This window comes from Saccopteryx leptura, chromosome 9 (assembly GCF_036850995.1).
Source record: "Saccopteryx leptura isolate mSacLep1 chromosome 9, mSacLep1_pri_phased_curated, whole genome shotgun sequence".
Classification (NCBI taxonomy): domain Eukaryota; kingdom Metazoa; phylum Chordata; class Mammalia; order Chiroptera; family Emballonuridae; genus Saccopteryx; species Saccopteryx leptura.
Window position 1 is genome coordinate 26,820,558 of NC_089511.1, and position 13,733 is coordinate 26,834,290.

The following is a 13,733-nucleotide window of genomic DNA, read 5'->3' on the forward strand; positions in this document are numbered from 1 at the left end:
CACACCCAACGCCAATGTGACAGCCGCCAAAATGACCCAGGAGCAGACGGGAGCAGAGCGGCCAGAAGTCTGCGGCCAGTGCCAAGCCACAGGGCCGAGGGAAAGGGGCAGCTGGAGAAGACCAGGAAAATAAATCAAAACACAAAAACATGAGATCCCAGAGTGAACGCAGGCAGGCTGTCCGAACACGCTCTTCCTTTTGTGGCAAAGTACAGAAGTCAAATGTAATTACAGCCAACTGCCTGCTCTGACGACCACAAGAGCCCTCAGAGAAAGCTCCCTTTCAAAGTAAGCAGAAATGAGGGTTGGCACCTTTTTTTTTTTTTTTTGCTTGTTCTTCCCTCTCCCCCCAGCCCACCCCCCAGACTATTCCACTAACTTTTCCTTATCTATAATTCCCTAGACTTAAGTCATAATTGGAGGGAAAAAGAAATAGCCACTGAGACTTCGAGGACTCCTCTGTGATTTTTAAGAAAAGAGTCCCAGTGCCATGCATTATTCTGTCTTGTCATTCCTTCGTCATCTTCTCCAGTTGTGGTCCAAAGGACAGCTGTCTCTTCAAGGAAAATGTGACATGCTAAAAACATTTGTGGTCTTTGCAAAAAATTTTATAAAGCATCTCAAACTCAACACATCCAAAACAGAGCTCCCCGTCTGTCCCCTGAAACCTCCTGCACATTCAGCCTTCCCCGGATCACTTTACGACACTGCCGTACTGGCAGCTGCTCACCCAAGAAATCCCCCACTCATCTCTGACTCCTCTCTTTCTCCCCAGCAAGTCCCTCCTGTATCCTTGAGGTGAGAGGAGAAGGGGACAGAGGCAAAATCCTCCACTTTATGAAAATGGGATCCCTAAAGAATGTTTTCTCTGCTTAGCATTGAAAATCCAATAAATAGCTACTGAGTATTTGCTAATATGCCAGCTGTATGCTTGGCATCGCAGACATCTACTGGGACAAGAGACCTACACAGATAGTTATAATACAGTGTCACAAGGTTATGACGGTGACACACAGGGTGGAGATGGAGCCCAAAGAAAGGAATGTTTAAATCTCCCTGGGGAATAAAAGAAGGAACACTTGAACTGAATCTAGAATGGCAATAAAAATTGATTCGACAGTTGTCACATGGATGACAGCTTTCTAGGATGGGAAGTATATATGCAAAAACTCATAGACATGAGAGCAGGAAATGTTTGAAAATCATACCAGGAACCAATATAGTTGGAACATAAGTCCCTGGGGAAAGTTAACAGAAATTGAAATGTGATGTAAATTTAGTAGATTACAAAGTAAGTGTGATTTAGATACTAGAAAGTTCATTTTTCTTCTCCATTCTTTGATGCCGATGTCAACTTTTTTTGTTTGATTTTTTGTTTTTGTTTTGGTGAGAGTGACATAGAGAGAGACAGAGAGAGGGTCAGATAAGGACAGACAGACAGGAAGGGAGATAGATGAGAAGCATCAATTCTTCATTGTGGCACCTTAGTTGTCTATTGATTGCTTTCTCATATGTGCCTTGACCGGGAGGCTACAACTGAGCTTGTGATCCCTTGCTCAAGCCGCTGACCCTGGACTCAAGCCAGCAACCTTGGGGCTCAAGCTGGTGACCTTGGGGCTTCGGACCTTAGTCCTCTGAGTACCAGGCCAACACTCTATCCACTGTGCCACTGACTGGTCAGGCTGATGTCAAATTCTTAAAAAAAGAAAGACATGCCTATCCTGTTATATTTGGCATGCCTTTTCCTTTGAAGAGAATGCTCTCTAAGGTGATATACCCAAAAATATTCAGGAGAATGCAAATACCTTTCCCATAATTCCTATCCTGCTTCAAACACTTTTGGCGTGTCTATAATGAACATTTACTGAGCTCCTGCTATGTGACAGTAACCATGCTGGCTACAGAAGCACAGCGTACAGGGCTGGTCATTTCTGACACAGTAAAATAACCAGCATGGAAAACATTGGCCAGTCTTTTACAGAGCTTGGGGCATTATGACAAAAAGCACCAACTCACTCGCTGAGTCAGTAAACAGTGAATAAGCACATAATAACCAAATGCAACTCCCCCCTCCTGAGATCTGTCCAAAAAGATCTTCAACCATTAGGCAGACTAACTCATTGTCTTGAACATGTTGAAAGGGAATAAATGCCCAGCTTGATATGCTGAAGAGACCCAATGGGAGGCTGGGAGAGGCAGGAAGACAGGACAGGTGATAAGAAGAGCCAGCCCCATGCCCTCTGACAAGGATGCCACCGGCACATGATGGTGATGATGCTACTGGAGATATAAGGAGAGCAAGAAAACAAACCCTTATTATTTATTGAGTGTTGAAACTGTCACAAAGAATGAAGGCTCCCAACAGAGAAGAATTATTATCGTTGCCTATAAATGTGGACATGAAAGCTGAGAGGAGTCTTTTGTCCAGGGTTCTAGGAAGGGGTGACATCAACTTGTAGTTGCTTCACTTTAGTTGTTCATTGATTACTTTCTCATTTGTGCCTTGACCGGAGGGTTCTAGCCGAGCCAGTGACCCCTTGCTCAAGCCAATGACCTAGGGCTCAAGCCAGCGACCTTTGGGTTCTAGCCAGAGACCTTGGGATCATGGTGATGATCCTGCATTCAAGCTGGCAACCCCACGCTCTAACTGGTGACCTTGGGGTTTCAAATTGAGGACCTCAGCAACCCAGGCCAATGTGTAATCCACTGCACCACCACAGGTTAGGCATTAAACTCAGGGCTACCTAACTCCAAAAAGCCAGATGTATGTATGTATGTATGTATGTATGTAGGTAGGTATGTATGTATGTATAGAATTTAAGATTGCCTACTTCAGTAGCTCTCCACCTGGAGCATGCATCAGAATCACTTAGAGCTCATGTTCAAACACAGATCGCCAGGCCCTACACCAGTGTCTTATTCTCTAGGCCTGGGGTGAGGCCTGAGCATCTGCATTTCTACCACCTTCTAGGTGATGCTGATATATTGCATCTGTGGGTTTGAGAGGACACTTTGAAATTTTTCTCTTCTTTTTTCCCTCTCTTTTGTTGCTTCCACGCACTATGCAAAACTGTTTTTCTAGGAGGAATAGAAGGGGGAAAAAGGCAGTAAGGAGAAAAGGTCAGAAAAGTAACAATGATAGGACAATGAAGACCCTGAATAGAAACTTCACCATTTTCTTGTGTTGCTGGGCTCATCTAACCTGTTGGGACCAATAGGACAACAGGAGATTTTGTTGTTTTGTAAAGCCCTCCTATAGGCAGGGATGTATTTTTTTTTTTTTTAAGATATTTATTTATTTATTTATTTACAGAGACAGAGAGAGAGAGTCAGAGAGAGGGATAGACAGGAACGGAGAGAGATGAGAAACATCAACATCAGTTTTTCCTTGTGACTCCTTAGTTCATTGATTGCTTTCTCATATGTGCCTTGACCACGGGCCTTCAGCAGACCGAGTAACCCCTTGCTCAAGTCAGTGACCTCGGGTCCAAGCTGGTGAGCTTTTGTTCAAACCAGATGAGCCCGCGCTCAAGCTGGTGACCTCGGGGTCTCAAACCTGGGTCCTTTGCAACCCAGTCCGATGCTCTATCCACTGCGCCACCACCTGGTTAGGCAGGCAGGGATGTATTTATGGTCCTCAGAGATATAGTCATGGTTTAATTTATAAGTACGTTTGGGAAAAATACCAAAAAGTTGGCTGGGGCAAGGGGTGGATTTTCCACATTCAGGATCCACCTACCAGCCCTACCTTCTCTAATGTACCTTACAGTCATCTTCAGTGGTCTCTCCCTAATCCAATCTCCCCGCCCCTCCACGCAGTCCCATCTCTGTGCCTCTCCTTATTTTACTCACTCCTTTAGTCTGCACTCTCCATTTCCCTTTGCCCCGCTTCCCAGGGAAGACCGTCACACCGAGACGCCGCTGTCTTTCAAAAACGTGGTGTGTTTTGAGAAAAAAGATGTATAGTTTAAGAGTGGCTGTTTAAGCCCTGCACACTGTCTGACACAGAACAGGCACCCATGCATGTTTCTCGGATGTATGGTCCTGAAGGAATGAGAGTAATTTTAGAAACTTCCTTTGTATGTCTAAAGAAAATCAGACTCATTACCAATTACGCATTTACCGCATAGTAAGTGCTTTATAGATATTTGATTAATGAATAAGCTAGTGAATCTTTTAAGAATGAAGTGACCAGGAGACAACAATTGCAAATATATTTTCAACAGTGAATGGCTACTTACTTCTGCCAAATCCATCAACTTAATATGCAATTTGAAATAGTTATAAATTTGTTAGTTTATACATATCATACAGGTCCATGTACCATGGAGAAACACACCAAAAAAAAAAAAAAACCAACAAACCTGTAAACTTTTCTAATAGTTATATATTTAACTTGTATTATAAAAAATATGTCATCTCATATCAAACCTGTGATTTAATGGTTATTTTTTCCCTAGGACTGAACTTACATTTTTTTTTTAAGTGAGTTGATTTATAGAAAAGCAACAAGTGAATAATAAAAAAGAGATACAACACAACTAATGAAGGTAACTGTTAATGACTGAATGTTCATGACAGAAGTGTAGGAAACACTGGTGGTAACTAACAGAGAGACAGAGAAGGAAGCCTGTCATCGGTGTGGACGATGCGTTTTACTTAGGCTCCACCATTTAAAACTTTTGTGGCTTTAGGGAAATTCAATACTTTCTCTGAGCTCCAGGTATAAAGCGGTGCTAATTCTCACTTCTAAGGTTTTGGGGAAGATTGAAGAAAAATAATAGAAGTCTAAGTAAAACGCCTTATGTGGAACAGAAGCTCACTTAGCAACTGCTCCAAATGATAGTAGATGGTGGTAAATGAGGAGAAAGTAGTGATGACGGTGGTGATGGTGGCAATGATGGTGACAATGATGGTGGCGGTGATAGCAGTCACAATGGTAGTGTTGATGTTGACGGTGGTTGTGTTGTTGGTAATGATGGTGGTGGTGGTGGTGGTGGTGATAGTAAGAATGGTTGTGGTGGCTGTGGGTGGTGGGTCAAGAAAGAGGAAGAGTAGGAACAGAGAAGAGAAAATAAGCCAAAGAAACTCCATGATCTCCCTGCCTCCAGACCTAGGATTTTCATGTTTCTCTTGGGTCCTAAGAATAAACCAACTAAAAATAAATTGACTTTTTAGTGATGTTGAGACTATCCGTGATGAGGTTTTTGATCAGCTGGAACAATGCTTCTCCCATTTCTACATCTTTGACTTTTGCTTTTTCCCATCTATCTTCCTCGAAATACTGAACGGAAGACTTGGCACAAATATCTGAGGAGTGCTCAAGATACACTTGGAATTTTTACATATCAAAAACAGTTGGCTGCCATCAAGAGTTTTTATACAATCTAAAAGGCACATGCATGTATTTGGGGTGGTGGTTATTTCCAATATATCACATTAAAAGGGACTGTGAACACAATGATACTGAAAAAAAGAGATGAGTAGTAGGGAAAGGCTATTGTACCCAGATTTACTACTTGTGATAAAAATCTTCGTCTACAGCAGAGGAATGTTCGTTGGCATTAGGAGGCAGTCAGATGGTATTAAAGCCAGGTCTGGTGTATAGGGAATAAGACTGGATAATTCATTGATGGTAAAATTGCCACTCAATTATCATGCCAAACAACTGACATTTTCGAGATAACCCAGATGCTAACCCTTGGCCTTAGCAAACTAAATGTTTATACATCGGTTAGGTATATAGACACATCCCAGGATCTTAATGTTAAGTTTCAAACCACAAGCAAACATACCTTCACAAAACCGAGGCTGCACAACTTGGCTTTGGCTCCAAACTGCCACTTGCACTGTGTGTCAGCATCATAAATCTGTCCTGGTAGTTTGTCCGGATATTTGTACTGTCCTGTTTGCTTGGGCTCATCCACCAAGCACCCAGCCTGAGGTGTGCTGCAGTGATAACACAGCCTTGTTAATGACCTTGTTTATCTGGAATCGACCACTTAAAGAAACACGCCTCGGGATGCAGTCATGCAAAGGAAAATATAATATAACGTGGCTAAAGAAACGGGTATATGCTGCAAGTTAAAATGGATATTCATTGCAAATAGTGAGTCCTGTCCTGTCGAAGATGAAACTGACACAGCCATAAAGGATTTCACATGGTACTGAAGTTCCAGCCATCTGAGTGCTGAGAGATGGGAAAGGTCAATATATCAGACAACTCTCCCCGACAGTCCTGTTCAACAAGTGCCAATGAGTTTTTTTGTTTGTTTGTTTGTTTTTCTGAAGCCGGAAACGGGAAGAGACAGTCAGACAGACTCCCGCATGCGCCCAACCGGGATCCACCCGGCACGCCCACCAGGGGCGACGCTCTGCCCACCAGGGGGCGATGCTCTGCCCCTCCGGGGCGTCGCTCTATCGCGACCAGATCCACTCTAGCACCTGGGGCAGAGGCCAAGGAGCCATCCCCAGCGCCCGGGCCATCTTTGCTCCAATGGAGCCTTGGCTGCGGGAGGGGAAGAGAGAGACAGAGAGGAAGGAGGGGGTGGGGGTGGAGAAGCAAATGGGCTCTTCTCCTATGTGCCCTGGCCGGGAATCAAACCCGGGTCCCCCGCACGCCAGGCCGATGCTCTACCGCTGAGCCAACAGGCCAGGGCCTGCCAATGAGTTTTTATTGCGTGCCTACTCTGGGGACAGCATGAGGCAGGCAGTACAGGTACAGAGTGAACCAGACAGAGACAGGGCCTGTCTTCAAGGAGCTGAGAGTCATGCTATATTATTTACAGATAACAGGGCAGTAGTCAAAGATGTGCTCTACCTCAAATGAGCTTTCCAAGTAAAAAATGAGTAAGGTTTTTGAAAGAAATCAAGAGGAAGGTCACAGAGGGGTAGGCATAAGGCAGAACAACTTCCCTGAGGTGTGTTTCACTGGGACATGCTGAGAAAAAAAATCAGTTTTCATAGTATGGATATTCATAAAAAGTACCTTATCTTCACTGATTTAATTAAGCTATGATATCAGTGAAGGTAAAAGAGCATGTGGTTACGTGGGACTTTGGAGGTAGACAGATGGGGGTCATAGTCGACCAGGCAACTCTTACACATATCTCTTAAGCATCTCATTTCTGACAACAATGTCCATGAAATATCTTGTTATTCAGCTCAAACAAGAAAATGGAAAGTACTTAACACAGCAGAGTAAGCGTTCCAAGTTAGCTGCTGCTGCTGCTATTATCATCATCCAAAAGCATTTAACTATAGCAATGATGCAACTTCACTAACGGGGTGGGGCCAGTGTAGGTTTACAGTTGTGAGTAGGTGACACAGAGTTTATTCTTGTACTACTATTTATTAATTACTGTATTATATTTCATACGAAAAACTGTAAGCCAACTTTGGTCTCACTTTGTATATTACATTGATCTTGATGGATATACTACTTATTGTCACATGGGATAGAAAAGTTAATTTCAGGCCCCAAATCATACATTTAAAACTGAAAAGAAAATCTTTTCTGTAACGAAGCTGATTATTAGCAAAAGGTTTATCAATTTGTCACTGTCTTTCAGGACATCTGTTAGCTATCTCAACATATAATTGGCTTTGCCTATGCTGTGTATATTGCTAATTCTGTAAACGTTTTAAAAATATAATAAATTTAAAAAATAATAATATGCAGTGGTACAGGTTAAAAAAAAAGTAGTCTCCCCTAATCTGCAGGAGATGTGTTCCAAGACCCTCTGTGGATGCCTGAAACCTCAAATCATACTGAGCCCTGTATATATTATGCTTTTCCCTATGCACACCCGCATAAAGTTTATAAATTAGGCATGGTAAGAGATTAACAATAGTAACTCGTAATAAAATAGAACAATGATAATACACTGCAGTAAAAGTTATGTGAATGTGGTCTTGCTCTCTCAGATAACCGATATGGTAACTAAGACAGCTGCTAAATGGCTAATGGGAAGGTAGCATGGACGGTGTGAATACCCTGGACAAAGGAATGACTCACTTCCTGAGCAGAACGCAGTGCATTTCACCACACTGCTCAGAGTGCTGAGCAGCTTAAAACTTATAAATTATTTATTTCTGGAATTTTCCGTTTAATATTTTTGGACGATGGTTGACCACAGGTATTAGAAACCACAAAGAAGAGGAGTCTCCTGTATCCATATCAATTCCCACAAGAAAGTTTGTTAGTTTCCCTAACAGGTGGTCAAAGGGAGATGGGATTAGAACCAGAGAGTTCTTATGAGTCAACATAGATTAATAGGACACAGGTACATGCATATAAAATTATATATATTTATAGATTATAATTATATATATAATTATATATAAAAATATATAATTATATATATAAAATATATAATTATATATATACATGTAACAATCATAGTGCTGTTACAATGGTCAAATAGTCAAATATATATTATAGCTAAATAAAAATTAAAGGAAACTTTAAAGAGTTTTAACTTTGGGTTCATCCTTTAATATGAATCAAGTAGTGCAACCTTGCTAAAATTATTAGCATTTTACTAATGTGATCTAGGAGTTTTTCGTTATCAAAATATTTTACATAGCTTTCATCCCCTTTGGGTATCAGCCAGACATATGGCTAGCTCTCAGCCATTCCAAACAAAATAGCCAATCAAGACAATCTCCATTCATTAAAATCATGCATACCATTTTAGCATTTTGTAATACTCTTACAACCAAACTGATAAATCAGATTAAAATAATTAGTCATGGTAAAAAGACAATATATCTAGCAGTATCTGGAGATCACAGAGGAGAAGTAGTTACAAGCACAGATCTTGGGGTCACAAAGACCTAAGTGTGGGTCTTATGTTCATGTAACTTACCAGCTGCAGGACCTTAAACAACAAATTATCCTAAGAATCCATTTCCTCAACTCTAGAATGAAAAAATAATAGGATTGCTGTGAGGACTGAATGAGGCATCATGTGGAGAGCATCTAGCACACTGTTAGGCCTTTGATCTGTTTTCTTCATCCATGACAATATCATCACCATCATCGGAATGTGTCAGCCTTGCTGTTCACTGGGAGGTCAAAAGATATTTCTACAGCATATCTGTTTTCATACCCACTAAACACTGTTTGTTGGCCCCACTCTGAACCTGGGAGCAGCCCTGGCTTTGGCTTGCCTTACCTAAGGAATTTCTTGAGATACTGCCGGCTACATGAAGACCATGAAAATATCCCGTTGTTTCCAGTCAGTGTGGGAGACATGATGTTGCCTTCAGCCTTTCTGCAGGGATTGCCTTCTCCGTCGTGAATCATGCCAAAGCTGAAAACAACAACAGAGCCTCCGAGAATCACCATTTCCCCAATCATAACCAGAGGAAGGAAACGACACACTGACCCTCAACAAACGCAAGTGAGAGAGTTATCAAGGTTGTAAGAAAAGGAAAAGATGAAAACGAACAACTACAGAAAGTGCTATGAAATTCATAAAGAAAATTTTAAAGAAGGCTGAGTGAGAACTTTGCTATTAGTATGTCTTGGCTGCAAAAATCAAAGCATGGTACACCTGGGGCATATATTTTTTTTTAATCTTTTTTTTTTTTGTATTTTTCTGAAGCTGGAAATGGAGAGGCAGTCAGACAGACTCTCACATGTGCCCGACCGGGATCCACCCGGCACACCCACCAGGGGGCGATGCTCTGCCCATCCGGGCGTTGCTCTGTCGCGACCAGAGCCACTCTAGCGCCTGGGGCAGAGACCAAGGAGCCATCCCCAGCGCCCGGGCCATCCTTTGCTCCAATGGAGCCTCAGCTTCGGGAGGGGAAGAGAGACACAGAGAGGAAGGAGAGGGGGAGGGGTGGAGAAGCAGATGGGCGCCTTTCCTGTGTGCCCTGGCCAGGAATCGAACCTGGGACTTCCACATGCCAGGCTGATGCTCTACCACTGAGCCAATCGGTCAGGGCCCTGGGGCATATTTTAAGGGTGAGGAAATTTGGGTCAAGATTTTTAAGCTAAACCAAAGTGATGAGAGTCAAATTCTTTTGTTTTGAACAGCAACATTTTTTTCTTGCCAATCTTTTTTTTTTTTGTATTTTTCTGAAGCTGGAAACGGGGAGAGACAGTCAGACAGACTCCCGCATGCGCCCGACCGGGATCCACCCGGCACGCCCACCAGGGGCGATGCTCTGCCCACCAGGGGGCGATGCTCTGCCCCTCCAGGGTGTCGCTCTGCCGCGACCAGAGCCACTCTAGCGCCTGGGGCAGAGGCCAAGGAGCCATCCCCAGCGCCCGGGCCATCTTTGCTCCAATGGAGCCTTGGCTGCGGGAGGGGAAGAGAGAGACAGAGAGGAAGGAGGGGGTGGGGGTGGAGAAGCAAATGGGTGCTTCTCCTATGTGCCCTGGCCGGGAATTGAACCCGGGTTCCCCGCATGCCAGGCCAACCGGCCAGGATTCTTGCCACCAATCTTGAAGGAAGTTCAGAGTGAGTAGGAGGTAGGTACAGAGAGAAACTGATCATAAATGGTTTTTGGACTGTTCATGCATAAAGTAATGTGACAAAATTCTCATGATGATCTGGTTATTAACTGAAATCACAAACTCTGATCACAATTAAACTCCCTTAAATCATAAACATGTTTAAAGATCAATGGTTGCCATCTATTGAAGGCAAATAAAGAACTTATTTTGAATATATTTTATTATTTTATTTTTTCATTGATTTGAGAGACAGAGGGGAAGAGAGAGGGAAGAAAGGGAGATGGAAGAAGGGAGAGGGGGAAAGGAAAGGGGGGAAGGGAAAAGGGGGAAGGGAGGAGGGGAGGGAGGAGGGAAGGAGGGGAGAAGAAAGGGAGAAAAGGGAGAGAGAGAGAGAATCATCAACTCATTGTTCCACTTAGCTGCTCCATTTAGTTGTGCACTCATTGGTTGCCTCTCATCTGTACCCTGACTGAGGATCGACTTGCGACCTCAGCGCGCCAGGAAAATGCTCTATCCACTGAGCAACCCAGCCAGGGCCTTGAATGCATTTTATGAGAAAAGCTTGAGTTGTCTCATTTCTAGCAATTACAGAATAAAAATAATTTCAGGTGGTTCACTCCCTAAAATCATATACATTACACCTAAATTGTTCCCAAGTCTCCTGATTGACAGAATAACTATGACAGGAATGTATATACCCGCATGTGATATACCATAAAGACCCCTGAATTCAGGCCATATTAAAGTGGTGGAGAAGAGGAGAATAACCATCTCTGGTCAACTCCAAAAAATTCAGTACACAATAAACTTTTTATGGTTCTCTCAGGGAGGCCACAGATAGACAGACATCAATTTTATCATTAATTTAGATTGTTTTTAACCTAATTATTAAAAAGGACATAATGTGCCTCTGAAGAACATATTTAATGAGATAGATATGACTCCTGTGGAAATAGATATTTTATTCTGATACAATCTTATTAATATAATTATCCTCTGAAGGTAGCCTTTACCAAATAATATACTAGGTGCAAATGAATAATTATGTTATAGCCATAGATAGCATTCTATTGTGACTCATGTCTAAAACTATCCATTTTCCTAGCATTCCTCTCAATATATCAGGCAGGCAATAGCAGATGGCTGTATACTGTGACAGTATCAGTGAGCGGCCCCGCTAATTAGAGGTGGGAGATTCACAAATAGATCTTTATTAACATCAACATGTACTCAGGGGAAGCATGTTCTCCTCTTCAGCTTTGCCAACTCAATTCATTTTTACACCAAAGCAGAAAACAGAAGGAAATTTATATATGAAGGACCAGAGGAAAGAGTAAGAATCAGAGGGATGGGAGATGGGGGATGGGGTGGGGAGAGATTAAAGCCTTTACTCAAAGAAGAACTGGTAAGTAAATTAGCATTTCACTAGAGTTTAATGAACATAAGAAAAACAATTTTAAATTGAATTTTGGACTTAAAATGTCAAATTTTCTAATTTATTTTAACAGCATTTTAGGAAATAATACACATTTACTTTAGCACATGTGAAAAGTCATATCAAAATCCAATGAAATGTCTGCTTCAAAATTTACCCTAGAAAGCTATGTTATTTAGGAAGTGGGTATGTATATGTTATATCTGTTCTTTCTTCTAATTCTAGCCATCCTCTTCTTACCCCACCTGGAGAATGTCTTTTTCTTTACTAAGATGCTGGATTTTGATTTTGGTAACTTTAATGCATAACTAAGGGTGATTAAGTTTTTTAATGGCTAGTATTTTGGACTTCATGCTGGTGAAACAAATTTAGACATACGTTTGACATTCATGGATATTTCCATTCCTGCTCTGTACAAAGGGGTCTTGTGCCTAATGGGCATTTTTGCACCACCACCGTTCACAGTAAAGTTGGTTCATTCATGTCTAAGAAAGAAGCTGTGTATACACATACAATTCTGAGAAACTGTTAGATAACAGTAATGGTCAAGATTCAAATTTCCCAGAGATAATAAATTTAGCTCATGAGACACTAACACCAAAATATCAAACATAAATTATAACAGTGAAAATAAATGACATTTACTTTTATTTTTTAAGTCAGGAATTAATTGGATGCTCTGAACATGAGCATTCGACATAAATACAAAATACAAAGCACCCACATGAACAATCCTGAACTCATACAGCCAAAGAGCTTGCCCTTGAATTAGTCATTTTGCAAAGCAGTAGGCTTATTCCCATGTAGATGCTGTTCCTCAAATAATATTTGAAAATTCTCTGTGGAACTGAATTCATATCTCATAAGATTGAATTCATCTCATTTCTCTTAGATTTCTGATTCCTCATTTCCAACAATATTCTCACAAAATAACGATTTACTGACAGCAATGAGAAGAATATTAAGGGCACTCAATGATGCTAATTAAAAGAATATCTAAAATATACTCAAAAGTTTGTAAACAATTAACATGCCACTGCATTCTGGGAATTTATATGTCTCCATGATTATTTCCTTAGCATAATAAACTAAAAGTATATTGAGTAGAACATGGAAGAAGATAAACAAATGCCCAAGTTACCAGAGGATCCGTTAGACAATTTGCAGTCCTTTAATGCACAATGTAATACTGCGTGGCTACTAAGTGTTGTGTAAAAAGAGCAATGTCAAGCCGTCAGACCGGTAGTGGCACAGTGGATAAAACATTGACCTGGAATGCTGAGGTCACTGGCTAGAAACCGTGGGTTTGCTCCATCAAGGCACATATGAGAAGCACTTGAGTTGATATTTCCTTATCTCCCCTTTTTCTCTCCCCTCCCCGCTTCCTCTCTCTGTCTCACTCTCTCTGAAAATCAATGAATAAAATCTTTAAAAAAGAGCAATGTCAACAATTACCTTTATTGAGCCCTTCTAATAGTCAAAGCATTAGTCTAAGCTCCACAGATTTATCCTAATTATTCTACTTAGATCAATAATAATCACTTGAAGAATGCCAATGAATCACCCAATCAGTCTTCATATAAAGTCACTTACTTATGCCCTGACTCGTGAGCGATGGTGAAGGCCAGGCCGAGCCCCGTGTCCTCGTTGATGGTACAGCTTCGGTACTTACTGCACATGCCACTGATGGGGGCAAACCCTATGGCAAGATCAATTGCAAATGTGAGTCCAAATAGAACACACACAGATACGCTCGTAATTTCTAATGTCCTCAAAATATTCTGCACAGTTTTAGTTTAATGAATTCATGAATTGTTTTATAAGAAA

The 13,733-nt window shown here is 41.5% G+C and overlaps 1 protein-coding gene across 1 annotated transcript in view; it reads right to left on the reverse strand.

The window, feature by feature from the left end:
* The window catches only part of ADAMTS18 (ADAM metallopeptidase with thrombospondin type 1 motif 18), a 153,165-nt gene that overhangs the window by 52,598 nt on the left and 86,834 nt on the right, over positions 1-13,733 (reverse strand). The window contains exons 6-8 of the mRNA XM_066348464.1: positions 13,500-13,605; positions 9,180-9,317; positions 5,796-5,949 (exon numbers count right to left, since the gene is read on the reverse strand). Of these exons, the coding sequence (XP_066204561.1) occupies positions 5,796-5,949; positions 9,180-9,317; positions 13,500-13,605 (398 nt within the window). The remainder of the gene's footprint in view (positions 1-5,795; positions 5,950-9,179; positions 9,318-13,499; positions 13,606-13,733) is intronic.